Genomic DNA, 17,318 nt, shown 5'->3' on the forward strand with positions numbered 1-17,318 from the left:
GAATACTGAAAAGTGGTTTACCATTCCCTGCTTCTGAAGGTAGGATGGTAGAATTAGAATGAAACACACTGTGACATTTCTGTTAGTTTTATTGATGGAAAGACATGTACAGGATGTGCAAAGAAGGCCAGGCCACCAAAGATGAATGCAGACAAGTAGAAAGGAAATGCAGGGGTGGCATTAGGAGAGCAAAAGCTAAGAATGAGCTGAGGTTAGCTAGAGACACTAAAAGCAATTTTAAAAAAGCATTCTTCAGGTATATGAGTAGCAAAAGACAAAAGACACAGTGGCACAGCTCCGCAATGGAGATAGAAAAATGGTAACAGAGGACAAAGAAAAGGGAAGGGTGCTCAATTCCAATTTTAGTTCAGTCTTTTCCCATAAGTCAGACTATGAACTTCCAAACAAATTGGAAGTGCAAGTGGGGGGGACAGGATTGCAGCTGGAGATTGATAAACAATTAGTCAAGGAATACCTTACCATCTTGAATTCAAATCTCCAGGGCCGGATGAACTGCATCCAAGAGTACTGAAGGAACAACTCTCAGAACCGCTATCCATTATTTTCTTGAAATCATGGAAACGGGAGGTGCCAGAGGATTGGAGGAGGGCTAATGTCCCTATCTTCTAAAAGGGCAAAAAGGAGGAACCTGGGAACTACAGGCCAGTCAGCTTGAATTCTGGAACAGATCATTAAAGTGTTCATTGGGCAAGCACCTGGAAAACAAAGCAGTAATACTAGAAGCCAACACAGATTTGTCAAGAACAAATCCTGCCAAACTAATTTGATCTCATTTTTTATCAGGTAACCTCCCTGATAGGCAGGGAATGCTGTGGACGTACTATATATTGACTTCAGGAAAGCTTTTGACAAAGTGCAATGATATCCTGATTAGCAATCTGCGTGGGGTGGATAGATCAAGGGTCAGGTGGATACACAATTGGCTACAGAACTGTACCCAGAGGGTGATGATTAATGAGTCCTCCTCTAACTGGGAGGAGGTAACAAGTGGGATACCCCAAGGCTCAGTCCTGCGCCCGGTGCTCTTCAATATGTTTTTCATTAATGATTTGGATGAGGGAGTGCAGGAAATGCTTGTCAGATATGTAGATGATACCAAATTGGGTGGAATACTAAATACCCTAGAAGACAGAAGCAATTCAAAATGACCTTGATAGGATGGAGCACTGGGCTGAAAGCAACAGAATGAAATTCAACAGGGATAAGTGCAAAGTATGGCACCTCAAAAAAAAAGAAAGCAGTTGCACAGTTACAAGATGAGGAATCCCTGGCTCAGCAAAACTACAAGTGAGAAGGATCTTGGAATTGTCATAGATCACAAGCTAAATATGAGTCAACAGTGTGATGTGGCTACAAAAAGGCGCATGCTATTTGAGGCTGCATTAATAGAAGTAGTTTCCAAATCCCATGAGGTGCTAGTCCCCCTCTATTCAGCACTGGTTAGGCCTCACCTTGAGTCATGTGTTCAGTTCTGGACACCGCACTTCAGGAAGGATGCTGACAAATTGCAACAAGTTCAGAGGAGAGCGACAAGGATGATCAGGGGGCTGGAAACCAAGCCCTATGAGGAAAGGCTGAAATAATTGGGCATGTTTAGGCTTGAGAAGACTGTGGGGTGATAGCACTTTTCAAATATTTGAAAGGCTGTCATACAGAGGAGGGGCAGGATCTATTCTCATTCATCCCAGAGTGCAGGACACACAGCAATGGACTCAAGTTAAAGGCAGTCAGATTTTGCTTGAATATCAGGAAAAACTTCCTAATTGTTAGAGCAGTATGACAGTGGAACCAGTTACTTCTGGAGTTGGTGAGTGCTCCAACACTGGAGTGTTCCGTGTCTAAATCACACTGGCCATGTGACCACGGAAGATTGTCTTCGGACAAACGCTGGCTCTATGGCTTGAAGAGCGGGATGAGCGCCGCCCCCTAGAGTCGGACACGACTGGACAAAAATTGTCAAGGGGAACCTTTACCTTTTACCAACACTGGAGGCATCTGAGGAAAACTTGAGACAATCACCTGGCAGATATGCTTTGATTGTTTCCCTGCGCTGAGCAGGGGGTTGGACTTGATGGCCTTGTAGGCCCCTTCCAACTTCACTTTTCTATGAAAGTGAAGTAATCCTATCCAGTGGTTTGTTTTGGGGGAATTCTAGTCCACTCACATACCCCCAGGAATAGAGTTCTTGAACTGGCACTTCTGGTTTGTGGAGAACAGAATCCAAATGCCAATGCAAAATTGTAACTGTTAATCATCTCAGTAGCCATTAAAAACAACTAAGGTGACTTGATCAGTAAGAACATGTTCTCGAGATGCTCAAGAATAACAAGGCGAAAGCTGTCTGGGAAGAGAATTCCACAGATGGGACACTGCTGCTGAGGAGGACATGTATATCTGGCAGCCAGTTTTCTTTCCTCATGGCAAGAATACTCTTAAGGACAGCCTCCAAAAATCCTGTCTGTGCAAGGCCAGGCTGCAATAAGAGGACATATGCTTTCAGTGTGTACCTGGGTTTCTAGAGGTAGACTAGTACTGTAAGTGATGAAAGTTAAGGAGGGTGCTGAGTTTCAGCTCAGAAGTTCTAAGGAGTTTGCATCTACTTCACCATGTAAAGTGGTGGCAGTTTTTCAGGATTTCAGCCACAGCTTTCTCAGCCCTGGTTGGTAATAACATCAGGGATGTTCTGAGACACTCAAAAAGTATGCATGGGGTCTCCCATTCAGCTGTGACCTTTTAAACAGGTGCAATAACGTGCATCCGAAATTGATAGGACTTGCTTTAGAGTTCAGATTCTAAATATGCATTCCTTTGCAGCCTTCACTACAAACTACCAATTTTTTCAAAGAAGAAGCTTCTATTGCCTGGGAGGAAACAGAAAGACCAAACGAATACTGGGGAGGAAGGAGAGAAAAGGAGGGAAGGAATAGGGTATGTGGGGAACTAGGATTTCTAAATCATACAAGACTAGTACTTTTGCAGGTAAACTAACATTTTAAGTTCTAGTTCTCTAGAAATCAAAGGATGGCCACCATTACATTTTGAAAACATGTCAGTGTTGTTTGGTAGTTAGAAAGGGCTCTGTGGTTAAATGAGTAACTTAAAAGGTGCAGATACTTCTAGATACTGATGAACTGACCTCATGTAAAACACCATATAATCCTGTTACTTAGTGTGGTGAGTTGCAACTAGAGTAGGACCACTGAATCAGTGGGGATTTGGGTAAGTTCTATTGATTCAGTGGATCTACTGTAGCTGCAACTTACTATGCTAAGCAGCAGGATTGGAGTAAATACTTTTCTCCTTCTGGAATCGGCAATATTCCATTCTAAAAGATGTTGAAATGGGATGGTGCATTTCCTATAATGCATAATAACGTACAGTGCAGGAAATGATTTCTCAATTATCATTCAGTTTTTAAAATCATCCTGGGAACTTAGGTAAGAAGTGGATTTTCAAGAATCCACTCAAATTCTTAAAGACAGGTAGAGTTCCAAACAGGGTTTAAAGTATGTTACCTGTGTTTGAGAAAAACAAGTGGGAAACAGCTAGGTGGGAAACACCTTTGCTATAGAACCAGACTTGTATGGCTGAGAAAACATCTTGATTTCGTAGATTATTACTGTTTTGTCAGAATGCAAATACACTTTAAATGTGGAGTTCATTCCATGGTGCACTAATGGAATTACTACCAAGCCTGCGGGCAAGAGGAAAGCTCTAGCAATGCTGATGATCTAATAAGCAAAACATCCACAGCGTTTGGCTACTTTATAGACCAATTTTGAGCAAACACAGGGTGTCCATTTCAAAATAAAACAGATTACACATTCATAGAAACAATCAGACATTGTTATGTTACAACTGCTTCAGTTTATTGTTTGTTCACATTGCTTTCCCCTTTTTCGTTATTTAAAAAAAAAACCCAAGGATCAGCGTTCAGAGGCAGTCGTAAGACCTGTTCAAGTTGATACTGGATGGGTTCAAATATGTGCAGGAACTATACAAAAACGGGGGGGGGGGGGAGAGAGACCACACACAAGCAATTTGGCAGTGAGTTTGGCATTGGATGAAGAGTGGCAAAATGCAGGCGAAGGCTCTATTCTGCTTTTTGATAGGTGCGGGTGCAGACTACATTTCCCATTGTCAGAGTCTGAAAGGCAAGCAGAGAGGTTCATAGATAAAGCGGTTGTACTTATGATTTGATTTCAACTTATGGCAGCAAACATCCCCAACAAGTTTCCAAGGTCACCCTGGGGTCTGAGTCCAGATCTTCTAAGTCCCAGTCCATCCACTACAGCACATTGGCTTTCCCTGGGTTGTGCAGTTATGGTAAAAAAACAAAGTAGATCTCATGTTTGAAATGTGCCCATATATATCAATCTGGTAAGGACTGAATGTACTTGATGCCGTGGAGTGCTGATGGAAGCACTTCATATCACAACATTTTGTTGCATGAGTCTCGCTTGGTGAATATAACTGAGTGACTCAGCACTGCAGTTTTTTTTAAAGGAGGAATTTGTGGCAACTCATTATTTCCAAATAATGCTTCTTGCTTGGTCATTTTCAGGCACATTTTTATTTATTTTATTTATTTATTTATTTAATTTATATGCCGCCCACACTACCCAAAGGTCTCTGGGCGGCTTATGTGACAGGGCAGCTAGAAAAGTGTTTTAAAGAGTGAGATCTGCATCTGTCCCACCACTTTTTCCTTTAAATTTTTCCCATGTCCATATAGTTGTAATGACCTGAAATGTACTTTGTCCATACGTACCAAAATTAATTTTCCATCCTTCAGTTCTCGGACTAATGAGGTCTCTTTTCCATCCCATTTCTGCACATGAACAAGCTTCCCTCCTTCTAGTGTCACAACAGACTGGAGAAAAAAAGAATCAAGATCAATCTATTTATTAAATAAAAATAATAAAGGAATTGCCGCAGGCTTACCGATAGAGAATTCCTGGGCTTGTTACCCACCTACACATCCACCCTCGTTTAACAGCAGTCATTTATAGTGGACCAGTTCCTCAAAATAAAACAAACTCTCTCCAGAATACTGGATTCCAAATCAGACTTAAATGGGAAACAAATAACAGGATGTTTAATTACAGAGTTGATATAGGTCACAACTATGAAGTAACATTCAATAAGTCATCTGATGTGCTGTAACTTTTTCTCTGGAACATCAGTGGCCTTGAATATTAACAGGAACATAGCAGATGTGAGAGATTAACCTTTGCGAGAAAATATTTTGTGTTCATGTGCTCTTTATATTACTTCCCATACTGCCCTCTCCACAGCAGAGTCCACAATTACAGGAAGCTATTTTCCATGTGTATAGTTGTGAGTGCACACACCAAAAAACTGCAAGTGTTCTGCCTGCTATCTTTCTTACAGTACGGGAACCAGCAATGCCTAAGTTACCAGGATCAGCAGACAATGTTCTAGTGGTGGCAGATTATGCCCTTTTTCCTGCTGATCCAAAAGTCTCACTGCTTTGATCCCACCATCTTTGGCTCCACTGTAGCATTGCTCCCAATCCAAGGTCATGATCACCCCCTTCCCTGAAATGGCTTTTTGACCTAAAAGGAAAACTGCCAATTTGGGCATCAGTTGGAGCCTATCAGTTAGTATGGGTTTCACCCACTTCTGGCTTCCGAATCAGTGCAAGATGGGCAACTGCTGAATAAATAGAAATTACACAGAGAAGATGACATTACACTCAGAAGGGCTTTAATAATGAGGATTATGCTGTGGTGGTGACCCCTGCTGTGAATGCCCTAGCACATCTGTGGTCTTTGCATGGAAGACAATTGCAATTAACAATCAGAACTGTGAGACATGAGGCTACAGTGAGACATGATGAGCGTTGCAGGCCAACAACATCTGAAAGGCTATCGAAAGAGCTCAGACTGGCCAGGCTGCCTGGTGGGGGGATCCTGGGAGTTGTTATCCAAAAGGCAATTTACACTACGAACAATAACGATGCAGTGGCTTTGCTGGCTGGGGGATTCTGGGGCATGTAGTCTGAAATGCCTTCCTAGCTCAGGGCACACTATCACTAAATTACAGAACTGTCTGGCGAGAATGGAGATAAACTTCTTCCTCTCAATGCACCACCAGCTGGGTTAGTACTTCTGCAAATGCAAGTTAATGTCTGCTGAGGTGGCTTTGGTATGTCTGTCTATCCAATGCATTATTCACTTTTCCAAACTGACGCTAGTCCACAAAGCAATGTGTGGGAGATCCATTTAACATTTTTGGGGAGGGGTGTCAAATCTCTTTAGTTGTGTGTTCCAGTGATTTTTTACAGGCTTAAACAAATGTGAAAATTGTGCCTAATTTATCCCATTGATAAATGGGATATCCCATTGATTTCAGTGAAACTTAGCCTGGAAAGCATGACTTTAGGTGCCTACACTGAAATGGATAGAAACAGACGTAGCAAGGGAGTGGTATCTGAAAGGCACAAAAACATATGCAAAGAAAACCTGTTAAGTCTTCATAGTGGCACAAAACTCTGTGTTCCTTTTGCTGTCGCAAACTAAACAGGGCCACCCCCATGAAAAATGACAGACAGAAATGTCCTCTTGGAGTAAGGGGTTCTTACTCATGGAAGCAACTTCCTGTAGCTGTCTTGGCAAACAAGTTAGACCTTCGCACTTTGATCTTTTATGCCATACGAAAGAAAGTTGTGCTACTGGCTTTTCTTATCTAAAATGGTGTGGAATGACAGCCTGTAGAACCAAACCTTTAGGATAACTGGTTTTACAACTTTGGAACTATAGGAAGCGCTTAACTAATATAGTTATTCAGCTTTGCAATGATAACTTGTGATGGTGCCATAAAACATTTCTTTAAAAAAAAAAAATCAGGACTGCAAGATTGAAGTCATTTAACTGGAAGGCTGAAACTGAGGAGCAGATTTTATTTGATTATAGATCCACTTTGGCTCTTAAATCACTGGAACCAGAAATGATCAAAAGAATGTTAACAGATGGTCATTGTAAATCACTTCCTACTTCATACCAGAAAAAAAAATTAGCCACACTAAGGACTGCAGTTTTATTAACTTGTGATAAATCCAATGATTAATCAAATGAAAGGAACTTTGAAAGTTATCAGCAAGCCTGTAAAAAACATAACCAGGGCTAATGGAACTGTTCTCCCATAGGATGCAAATGTGAATACCTAAAAAGCTCGTGCTTGTCCTTCAAAGTAAATCAGTTTGGCTGGCAAGCCGCCAGAGGACAAATAGCTGGAGCAACATGATTATGGCCTGCAGGAGCACCAGCTTCAGAGGTGCACGCTGGACAGACAAGCTCAGACCAACATCTCCAAACCCAAACAATTGCCACTCCAGCAGGAGAGTGAGCAGGAGGCTCTGGGGGTAAAACCCAGCTGGTGGGAGGGACACTGCTTTATGGAATAGCCACTGATAATATCAAATGCTGTGGCTTGCTAGAGAATCAGGGAAGGAAGACTCTCTTGAGCAAAATCTCCATACTAAAATAGGCCAACCTGGCTAATAACCCAACATGCAGTAGACCACTTCCTGCTTCTCTCGTGCCGATGTTACTGCCTTTCCCCAGCATTCCAAACTCTTGCCGACCTCCCTCCCCCCCCCCCCCCCCATAAACAGAAGACAAAAAGGGGATAGGAATCAAGGACTGGGACAAGCAGCCCTCAGAAACCCTGTGCCATGTTTCAACAGTGGGAGAGAAAATGGAAAGCCTTTGTGTAGCATCTCTACCATAGCTCTGTGTTAAGCAGGTTGCCTCACTGATATATGTTTTCATCACAACCATTAAACCACAGACAGAAATCCCGAGTTCACACCTACAGGGCATAGTCCAAAGGCCATTTGGTAGGCCTGATTCCAGCTCCACTGGCTGAAAAGGTCAGGCGGAACTCATAAGAAGGGTCCGGTCAAACTTATCTATCTACCCTGCTAGGAGAAGCGAAAAAAGGTGAAATAGCCACTGCCTTGGTGTGGGTTTCTAGCTCCATGATGGAATACATGCCTTGCATGTTACAGATTCAGATCCCTATATCTCCATTAAAAAACCCCAATCAGGTAGTATGTAACATGGAAACATCTGTGCTCGGGACTTTAAAGCAAACCACAGAGGGCCAACTGATCACATAGCAAGACCTCAGAATAGGACAGATTGTTGCATTCTTATTGTAATTTACCTGGGAAGATACATTGTTAGGCTACAGGTCACAAAATACAAAATGGCTGGTAGAATTCTGAGAGTTGTAGTATAAGGAAAGTAACTTCTTTGAGGCCAGCTTGTTGTCTAGCCCATTAGTAGCCTGCCATGGACTCAGCTCCTATTCTGTTCAAACCCTAGTCCTGAAATCTTACTTTGACATGTCTGTCGTCTGCTGTTGTCTCATCAAATTCTTCTTCCAGTTTGAAGTTGATCTCTGTGCTCTTGAATGTGCTCTGGGTCTTGATGGTCACCTTTTCCCCATCAACTTCAATAATGGTGGTGGGTTTGGTCAGGTTTGCTATCTGTCTTGTAGCAAAGCCCACACCTGCAAGAAAACACAAGCAGAGCCCATCAAAATCACCCCCCCCATGTGCAGCCTAAAAACCTGCGATCTGCCAGTGGTGAATCTTGAACTGCCACCTCAGCATTAAAGAGCTGGAAGAAATTACTTTTGTGGACTATACCTCCCTGAACCCAGTGGCCATCGTGGCCCATTGGCATTGTGATCCAAAAAAGTAATATTCACAAGTTATAGGTCTTCCCCCTAACTTATTTCTTTAGATGTTTTAAGGAACCCTGTATACAGTCACATGACTTCTACCAAATTACAGAGCAACCCAAGATTCCTCTACAGTCACACACACTTCTCTTTTATTTGTTTGCTTTTCCACCGGTCTCACTCATCAATCCTTTGTTTGCATGCATATCTGGGAAACATAGACTTTGTGACCCCTAATCTCAATACTGTACTGCAGGAATAGGCATCCTAATATCCTCTAGATGTCACAGATGTCTTCTAAGCAGTCAGACTAGATTAGGGATTATGGGGCCATAGAATAAAACATCTGGAGCACATCAGATTCCCTTCCCCTACCTTATTATAATACTGTATATTTTGTTATATATGGGCTGAGAAAAGGTACTTGCGTGGACTACAACTCCTAGGAGGCCTTGGCGATGCTAGCTTGGAGAAGTAGTCCCAAAACTTTTCCAAGGTCTGCTTATGGAGATAGAGGATCTCCATTTGCTTGCCATCCTCCCATATCATATTAAGCCATGGTTTACATTAGCCACTGCTTGTTACTTAAGCCATCAATGGGCCCACTGACAATGCAACACCTCTTTGCTGTCTTTATTGCTGTGTGTTTCTCTTCTATCTCATTCATTGTTTTGAGATGGGCAGGTAGGAACACAAAGGAGTAACTATGGTTAGATTAAGACATAGCAACAAATTTTATTTTATAATATTGGTTTTATGCCATTTTTATTGTTAACTGCTCAGAGTAGACTTGGGTCTAAATGGGCAGGGTATAAATGTAAATAAATAAATAAATAACCCAACAACACAAGCCAAGAACATACCATAGCTCCTCACTGTGGTTTCCAGCTGGTTAGCAAACCATAGTTTGTTTGTAAAGGTGGGTTTGAACTTGACAGTAAGCTTCAGTTCAATACACCTTAACATGGCTTACTCATATGTACAAACCCAGCCACAAATTCCATAGCTTTGTTCCCAACCTGTCTCTGTTTGGGGTTCATCTGTGACAGTGGGAAACAAAATTATGGGTTACATAGCTTGTCTTCAGCTGCTGGGTTTAGTAGTGGGTCACATCCACTTACCATAGATGTGAAAAATAGTATTAAGACTATACATTGGGCTACTTTCCAAATCAGATGCTTAAAAAGTTACTTTTTCAACTATACTTCCCAGCATAGTCACTGGCAATTCTGGGTGGATTTTTTTTGGGGGGGGGAGATGTAAATTTAAAAAAACCTTTTTCTAACTCTGCTTGAGAAGATGTTAGACTACAGCTCCCACCAGACCTTACCATTGGCCATGGTGACTAGAGTTCATTTTTATTTATTTATTTAAAACATTTTACCCCAACTTTTTCCTTAAAACAGGGGTCCCCAACCCCTGATCTGTGGCCCGGTGCCGGTCCATGAGCTTCCCGGGACTGGGTCACGGATATGAATCTCCGCTCGCCCGGCGGGTATGTTGCACTCTCGGGGCTGTGTGTCTGTTGCACTCAGGGGCATGCATGTGAGCGCGACACACACACCCAATTGTGGGCGCCCCCCCCGCACAAGGAACCCCCCCAACCAGTCCACAGTTCCAAAAAGGTTGGGGGGCGCTGCCTTAAAAGGACCTATGGCGGCTTATATCATTAAAAGACAATATTTAAAGCTACAAACAATGTGTTTAAAAAGGCAACACACATTAAGGCAATATTACAGCTAAAAATCGTAAGTATGCAAATATTAAAAAGGAACAAGTACCACTGTGAGAAATGGTAAACACAAGTAGTACTAAAAACCTCAGTTAAAGTAGTAATGCATAACAATCCATCTAAAAAATCACACTCAGGTAGCCAGTCATTCAGAGAAAGCCTGCCTGAAGAGAAACGTCTTTGCTTGCAGAAGGATAGTAAAGATGCGGCCACCTTTGCCCCCTGTGGGAGGGAGTTCCAAAGTCTGGAAGCAACAACAGAGAAGGCTCTCTCCTGTGTCCCCATCAGACACACCTGTGAAGGTGGAGGGACTGAAAGAAAGGGCGTATCTTGATGATCTTAGCACCCAAGCCGGCTCATAGAGGGAGACACAGTCCTTGAGATAGCTTGAACCCAGGCCATTTAGGGTTTATAGGTTAAAACCAACACTTTAAATTTTGCCTGGTAACTGATTGGCAGCCATTGCAGGTGCTGTAACAGAGGGGTTATGTGATCTCTGCAACCAGCCCCAGTCAGCAATCCAGCTGCTGCATTTTGGGCTCGCTGAAGTTTCCTGTGTCCCTTTCCATTGGCAGCCCCACATAGAGCGTGATACAGTCATCCATCCGGGATATAACTAGGGCGTGTGTCACCGTGAGCTAGTTGATGGGAGCTTCAGACCAACATCTGGAGGGCCACATATTCCCTATTTCCAATATCAAGTAATAGATAGTATCAAGTCAATTTTAACTGACATCAGTCCTCCAAGGGTCTCTGAGGTGTAGAATACTCAGAAGTGTTTTACCTATACCTGCCTTTCGTGGTGCTCTGAGACCATGCCCCTTGCCCAAGGCCAGCCATGTGGCAGCATATCTAACTCCATCAGCCACACACACCACCTTTTCTGGACCCTCTCTTAGGAGGCACTCTGTGTCTTTGAACTCCTGACGCCCAACATCTACAATAGCTCCTGATATAAACAATTGGTTCAAAATACATTCCCAAATGGAAAGGTGCCCTTTTTCGATATGATCTGACAAGGTGCTTGGGATGTTTGCAAAACAGCACGATCAGTGTGCACAGACAACAACCACCCTCCCCACAACTAGTTAAACTGGTCTCAGAAGTTTCCGTTTCCAAACATACTATGAAGATCCACCTGTTTCCAACTGCCGTGAGCAGAGGTGCTTCCCCTTGAATGGTTTGGGATGACCGACCGAGGGACAGAGACAGGAGCCTCCCTGAAGGGTACACTTCGGTGTCCCCTAGGCAGAAGCAACACCACTCGCCAACCCTTCCCTTCCAGGAACACTGGAACGCGATGAATCCCACTTCATAGACACCTATTCCCCGGATGACAGCTGAAGCCGGGGAAAAGTTTTTGCACACCTCTCAGGCTCTTAACAGCTTCTGGTCAAAAACAGTCTGATTGTCTTGATATTTTAATTGGTTTTTGACTTTGCCTGTATTTCATTTGTGCCAATGATTTTGAATTGTGCAGTGTTCTGATTCCAATTTTAAAAGACCAATTTCTTTTTGCTGCTTTTAAGCCAGGCGATTTATGGTTTGTGTCATTTTAGGGATCACTCAGCTGAACTGGTTTGGATTTCGCTAACTCTTGCTTTAGACAAAAGTATTGTTGAAATTCTGGTTTTCAAGTTATGTGTTGGGAGGCCCTCCCGGCCCAAAAAAGGAACCGAAAACTGTTTCAGGTCAATGAAAATTAAAGTCTTGCTCATAAGAATCAAAGTAGAGGTGGAGTCCTTCACTGCACTTCAAGATAGGAATGCAGGCCTCTACAATCTGCCCTAGGAAGGAATAAGAGGAGTGGCCTTTCCTGGCATCCAGCCACACCATGGAGAGAGGACTCCTAAAAGCCTTGTGGTATTTGCACAAGATAGAGAGAGCTCTTAGTTGCAGCCTAAGTTTGGAGCTCCTCCCTCTTTGCCACTTGCATTCTTTTGGGGTGAACTTTCCCCACATTTGGCTGCTGATCTGGTTGAAGTTTCACCTCTGTTAGCCTCCCTCCAATCCAAAAGAAAACTGTCTTAAGCCCTGGAAAAGACCACATCCTGTGGCTAGCAATCACTCTGCCTTTCTCAAAGAGCAACCCATGAATTATAGTGTCAGACCTGGGCTCCAGTCCCCCATGCAGTCATAAAGCCACCTGGGAAACTTGGGCTTGTTTGTTCAGCTGTGCCTACCTCACAGGGTTGCTGTCCTGACAAATGGGTCATGGAAGGATCCTCCTGAAGTAGGTGAATTATAGGTCCAGTCTTTCCTTACCATTGGCCACGTTACTTGGGCTGAAGACCAAAAACCCAGATGTTTACATGTTTGCCACCCCCACTCGATACTCTGCAAACTCTCTCATTTTCCCCATTAATTGATGGGTGTGGTTATAATTTTTAGTGCATAAAATTAGGACAGGAAAGACCCATGTTCAGATGCCCATTGGCTCATAAAGTTCAGTAGCTGATTTTTGCCTGGTTGCTCAGTTACACCAGAGGTAAAAAGGGGCTGAGTTGGCTGGATAGCACAGTAGTTTAGTCGTTGGGAGTTCAATTCCCCGCTGTGACTCCTGTGAATAAAGTCAGCCTGCATGGCCTTGGGCAAGCTGTGCAGTCCCAGGGCACCTGCAGAAGAAGGGCGTGGCAAACCACTTCTTTACCTGGAAAACTTTGAGAAAGGGTCACCATAAGTCAGTATTTACTTGATGACACATGATAATAAAAAGGAGATAGGAGTGGGGCCGTGCATGCACCTCCGAGTTCCCAAATGGAATGGGTGTTTGTGTGTGAAACAGACAAGAGAAGTGTTAGAAAGAGGCTAACTTTGAGAATGGAATGGGAAACAGGACCGCCTGGTCTACTCATCCCCAACAATGGAACAGCCAGCAAACCTCACCTGTGTGTGTGCACGTGCGCGCCATCAAGTTGCATCTGACTGTGGGTGGTGGCTTTGACCGAGTTTTTCAAAGTGTGTGAGGATATTGAAGAAATGGGTTTTTCCCCATACGATCACTAGTGAGTTTCCACAACCAAGCAGAGATGTTATTCTAGGTCTCCCAAGTACTAACTAGTCCATCACTCTGTTGACTACACACCAGTGTGCACATGATTAAACAGCCACAAACCTAGTTGGAAAGCGCACGCTTCACATGTATTTGAAAGCTTTCAGTTAAAATTGCTCCTCTTAGCAAAGGAGGGGAAAGGCTGCTGCTCAAGCCCTGATGCCAGTCAAGAGTTGGTAATGCAGGGCTAGACAGGCAAAAAAGGATGGGCAAGGCAGGCTGATACCTCTGTTCCTTGCTAGGATATGTCACTATTTTTTTGACCTTTGGGCGTTTGTGTGCTTTTGAAGGAGGTGAACAAGAGTGGTTCCGAGGTGGGAGAGGACCCACACCTCTCCCCTCCCTCTCCCCCTTTGTCCAGCCCTCCTGCAGCTCCAAGTGCTGGCTTCCATTGGGGAGGGGGAGGGAGAGCACTGGTGGTGGAGACAAAAGACAGAGCAGCAGGCTAGAAGGATGCTGCTACTCCACGTCTCTGCCAACCAGTGCTCTGGCCAATGAATGCGGAGGGCTGAGTTGGAAAAAAAAATTGGGGGAGGGGGAGAGACTATAGGTACCAAAAGCACCCAGTTGTATTAGCTGGGGGATTCTGGACATTGTAGTCCAAAACGTTTGGTTTCTTCATCAGTCCCAATGACAGGATTTCAGGACTGTTCTGGGTCAGGTGGTACAGATGAAGCATATGGAAATATGTGTGTGGGGGGGGGCGGCACATGAGCCTTGAAAACGAGTCCCCTCCATCATTTCAGGGCTGGCGGGTCATAATTCCAGGACTCCCGGGGATCCGTTCTGCTGCTGCTCAGCAGACATGGGGGCTCGGAAGAGAGACGGGGGCGGGGAGCCAAGAGACGGTGCCGGCCGTCCTCTCGGCCCGGGGGCCGGACCTGCCTGCCCGCCTCCCTGCAGGGAGACCGCCCGCCCGCCCGCCGAGGCAAAGAGCCGGCGAGCTCAAGGTCCGCCGCCGCCGCGGCCCGCGCTCATCCTCGCTCCGCCAACCCCGCCCTATCCTCTTCCAAGCTCGGGCCGCGCCTCCTCGGGAGAAGATCCCATCCTGCGTAAGAAGCTCGATCCTTAAACCGTTCCCGCCTTTCCTCCCTCCGAGGACTCCTCGCCAGCCAGCCAGCCAGCCAGGCAGCCGGGCAGCGCGCACCGTCCCCCGGAGACGCGCCATGCGATCGCCCCGGGCGTTCTTTCGGCACGTTGCGCAAAGCAGCCGCGGGGCCTCTGCGGCAGGGCCGGCCGGCCGGCAGGTGGGCGGGCGGGCGATGGGAATTGTAGTCTGACCTATCTGGGGACCTCCCGATTCCGGGGAAGGCGGCGACAGATGCTCTCCGAGCCCAGCCCCGCCGGCGATGCCTCTCCCTCCCTCCCTCCGTCCCTCCCTGCCCGTCGTCCGAGGGCAAACCTCTCATCGACTCGCTCCCCACGTGGCTCGCGGTTTAGCTTCTCCAGGGCGGTGGTGGGGGAAGGGACAGCCAGATGGCCGCGGACCGAGGGGAAGCCCGAGCAGAAAGACGCCCCACTCACCCACCCACCCCCCCCATTCCTACCTCCCGATCTTTAAAAGGCACTTTCCACGACGCATCCACGGACTCCGACAAAGCGCGCAGGCAGCGGCGGGGGGGGGGGGGAGAAGAAGAGGGAAGGCCCCCGACCAGGGAGCGGCCGTCTTTGGACCGCATCTCCGCTACATATGGCAAGGTCGAGCGCCTCCTGCTAGGCGCCACCGCGGACGGGGTTTTTTTTTTGGGGGGGGGGAAGAGCTTTGAAATATAGTATACGATACATATGGAGATATACATACATATGCAAAAGCCATTTTTAAAGCAACATAAAAGCAATACACCTACACCGCTCTAGATTTAAAAAGCAAGCTCTCTTTGTTGCCTGCATATAGGCACGTGCATCTATCTACTGGGCAGCTTTTTCATCCCCGGCGTGTCCGCCCACGAAACAGGCTTTCCAAACCCTCTGCCGCTTTCTCATATCCGTTATCTCCTCCTCCGACCGCCGACCCGGCCGCTCCCCTTACCGATGGTTTTCATGTAGTCATCGAAGCCGTGGCTCTCGACCAGGTTCCAGACGCCGGCGAAGGCTTCAGCCATGGCGACGCCGGGGCGGGAATGTCGCGGGAGGCGAAGGCGAGCAGGAGAAGGCGCCGCAGTCGCTCGCGCTCGCGCTCTCGCTCGGGGCCGCGCGCCGGGCCGGCTGGAGCCGCTCCTCGGAGAGGCAGGCAGGGGCTTCTCTCTTTTTTCCGCTCCCCGCACAGCCCAGCCCAGCCTCTTTAAATAGCTCCGGCGGCGAGGACGAATCACATGAGTGGAAAAAAGCGAGCGGGCGCCGGTCCGTCACGTTGCTGCGCTTCTCTCTCCCCCCCCAGCCCAGCCCAGCCCAGCCCGCCCCTCCGCAACGCGGCGCAGGTGATGGTGCCGAACCGGAGCGCAAAACGCCCAGAAGAGCTTCGGGCGCCCCCGCCTCCCTTCTAGTGGTGGTGGTGGTGCTTTGATCCATTCGCCTTCCATTGCGTTCCTCCTCTCCCCCTCCGCTTTGAGACAGGCAGAAATTCAACCGGTGACGCGCTCCCTTGCTCCGACTGTATCTCCTCTCAAAATTAAGAGCGGTCCTCAAATATGCCTCATGTCATAAGTCACAGCTCGTTGTTTTATTTCAGTTCTTGCATTTTTAGGTCAGCGTCGCTATGAGGAGCTGGGAAGAATTAGCACCCCCCCCCCCCGTTGCCAAACCCTTCTGTCTGCACAACCGTCCCAGCGGGTAGGATATGCTTTGCATGAGAAGAACAAGAGGATGACCAAATACAAGAGTTGGAGACAACTTGATGGCACATATCAACAACAAAGCTTACGTGGATGATGAAGGGAATGGAGGATGCCTCTCCCCCCCCCCCAGTTTGGGCTGAGGCACCCCCTATGCTTGGTCTCCAAGCTGCCTGTGCTGCAAGGTTGCCAAGCTGTGGTCCCAGATGCTGGTCTTGTTCAATTCACCGGGTCTCACTCCCGGTGAGTAGCAGGGCTGGAGCCTGAAAGAACACTTGTTGCCCCCCTTTTCCCATCTTGGCCACCCTGTTTACATTCTCCCCTCCCTTCCCTCGGCCTGTTTAAAATCAGTCTGTCAATTCAGGATAAATATCCATGGCTCTAATCTTTGGAAGGCTATGACATGATAAATAAATAATTCTTGTTTTCCAATGCTGCAAGAACAATGATATCCATGGGGGTGGGAAATAAGTATAGGGAAGCCTTTATTGAAATCCTCAAGCTTCTGATCCCAACAGAATCTTAGAAGTGCAGAGCTAGAAGGGGCCATATGGGTCTCTGAGTCCAGGCCCTGTCAAGGGAGGCGCAGGAATCGAACTCCAACCTCTGGCTCTTCAGCCAAATGCATACACCACTGAGTTGTACCTTCAAGTGTTAAGCAAACTGTCCTCTCTTCTCCATAGCTTTCCAGGGTGGGAGGGGAATTTAAGTGTTTCCGGGGATTCACATGCACAAATTCTCTTCCAGTATTCCTAAAGGTACAATGAAAGCATGTGAGGGAGGGATCCTCCAAATGCTGCCCTGACTTATTTGCACCCTTTAGCAAACAGATGGGCAAGCTTCAGCTGGCTGGGGTGACCTTTTAAAAAAAAACACACACTACAACTTCAAGATCTACCCACCAGAGCTTGGTATAAAAGACATGTATCAAACGATTATTACTCAGGAATTGGTTTTAATTGTTCAAGCTGACAGAGCTCTTAGCCACCCAATGCCACGCCTGCTTAACGCAACCTTTCTTAGTCTC

The 17,318-nt window shown here is 46.2% G+C and overlaps 1 protein-coding gene across 1 annotated transcript; it reads right to left on the bottom strand.

Annotated features, from left to right (window-relative positions):
• Window positions 1-3,865: 3,865 nt before the first annotated feature.
• On the bottom strand, window positions 3,866-15,793 carry FABP3 (fatty acid binding protein 3). The gene is made up of 4 exons (XM_020812375.3): window positions 15,550-15,793; window positions 8,390-8,562; window positions 4,793-4,894; window positions 3,866-4,168 (listed from the first exon to the last, which is right to left on the bottom strand). The coding sequence occupies exons 1-4, from the start codon at window positions 15,620-15,622 to the stop codon at window positions 4,115-4,117; spliced, it is 402 nt and encodes a 133-aa protein (XP_020668034.3). The 5' UTR covers window positions 15,623-15,793; the 3' UTR covers window positions 3,866-4,114.
• Between the last annotated feature and the right edge of the window lie 1,525 nt (window positions 15,794-17,318).

The sequence above is a fragment of the Pogona vitticeps genome, chromosome 9 (assembly GCF_051106095.1).
Source record: "Pogona vitticeps strain Pit_001003342236 chromosome 9, PviZW2.1, whole genome shotgun sequence".
Classification (NCBI taxonomy): Eukaryota; Metazoa; Chordata; class Lepidosauria; order Squamata; family Agamidae; genus Pogona; species Pogona vitticeps.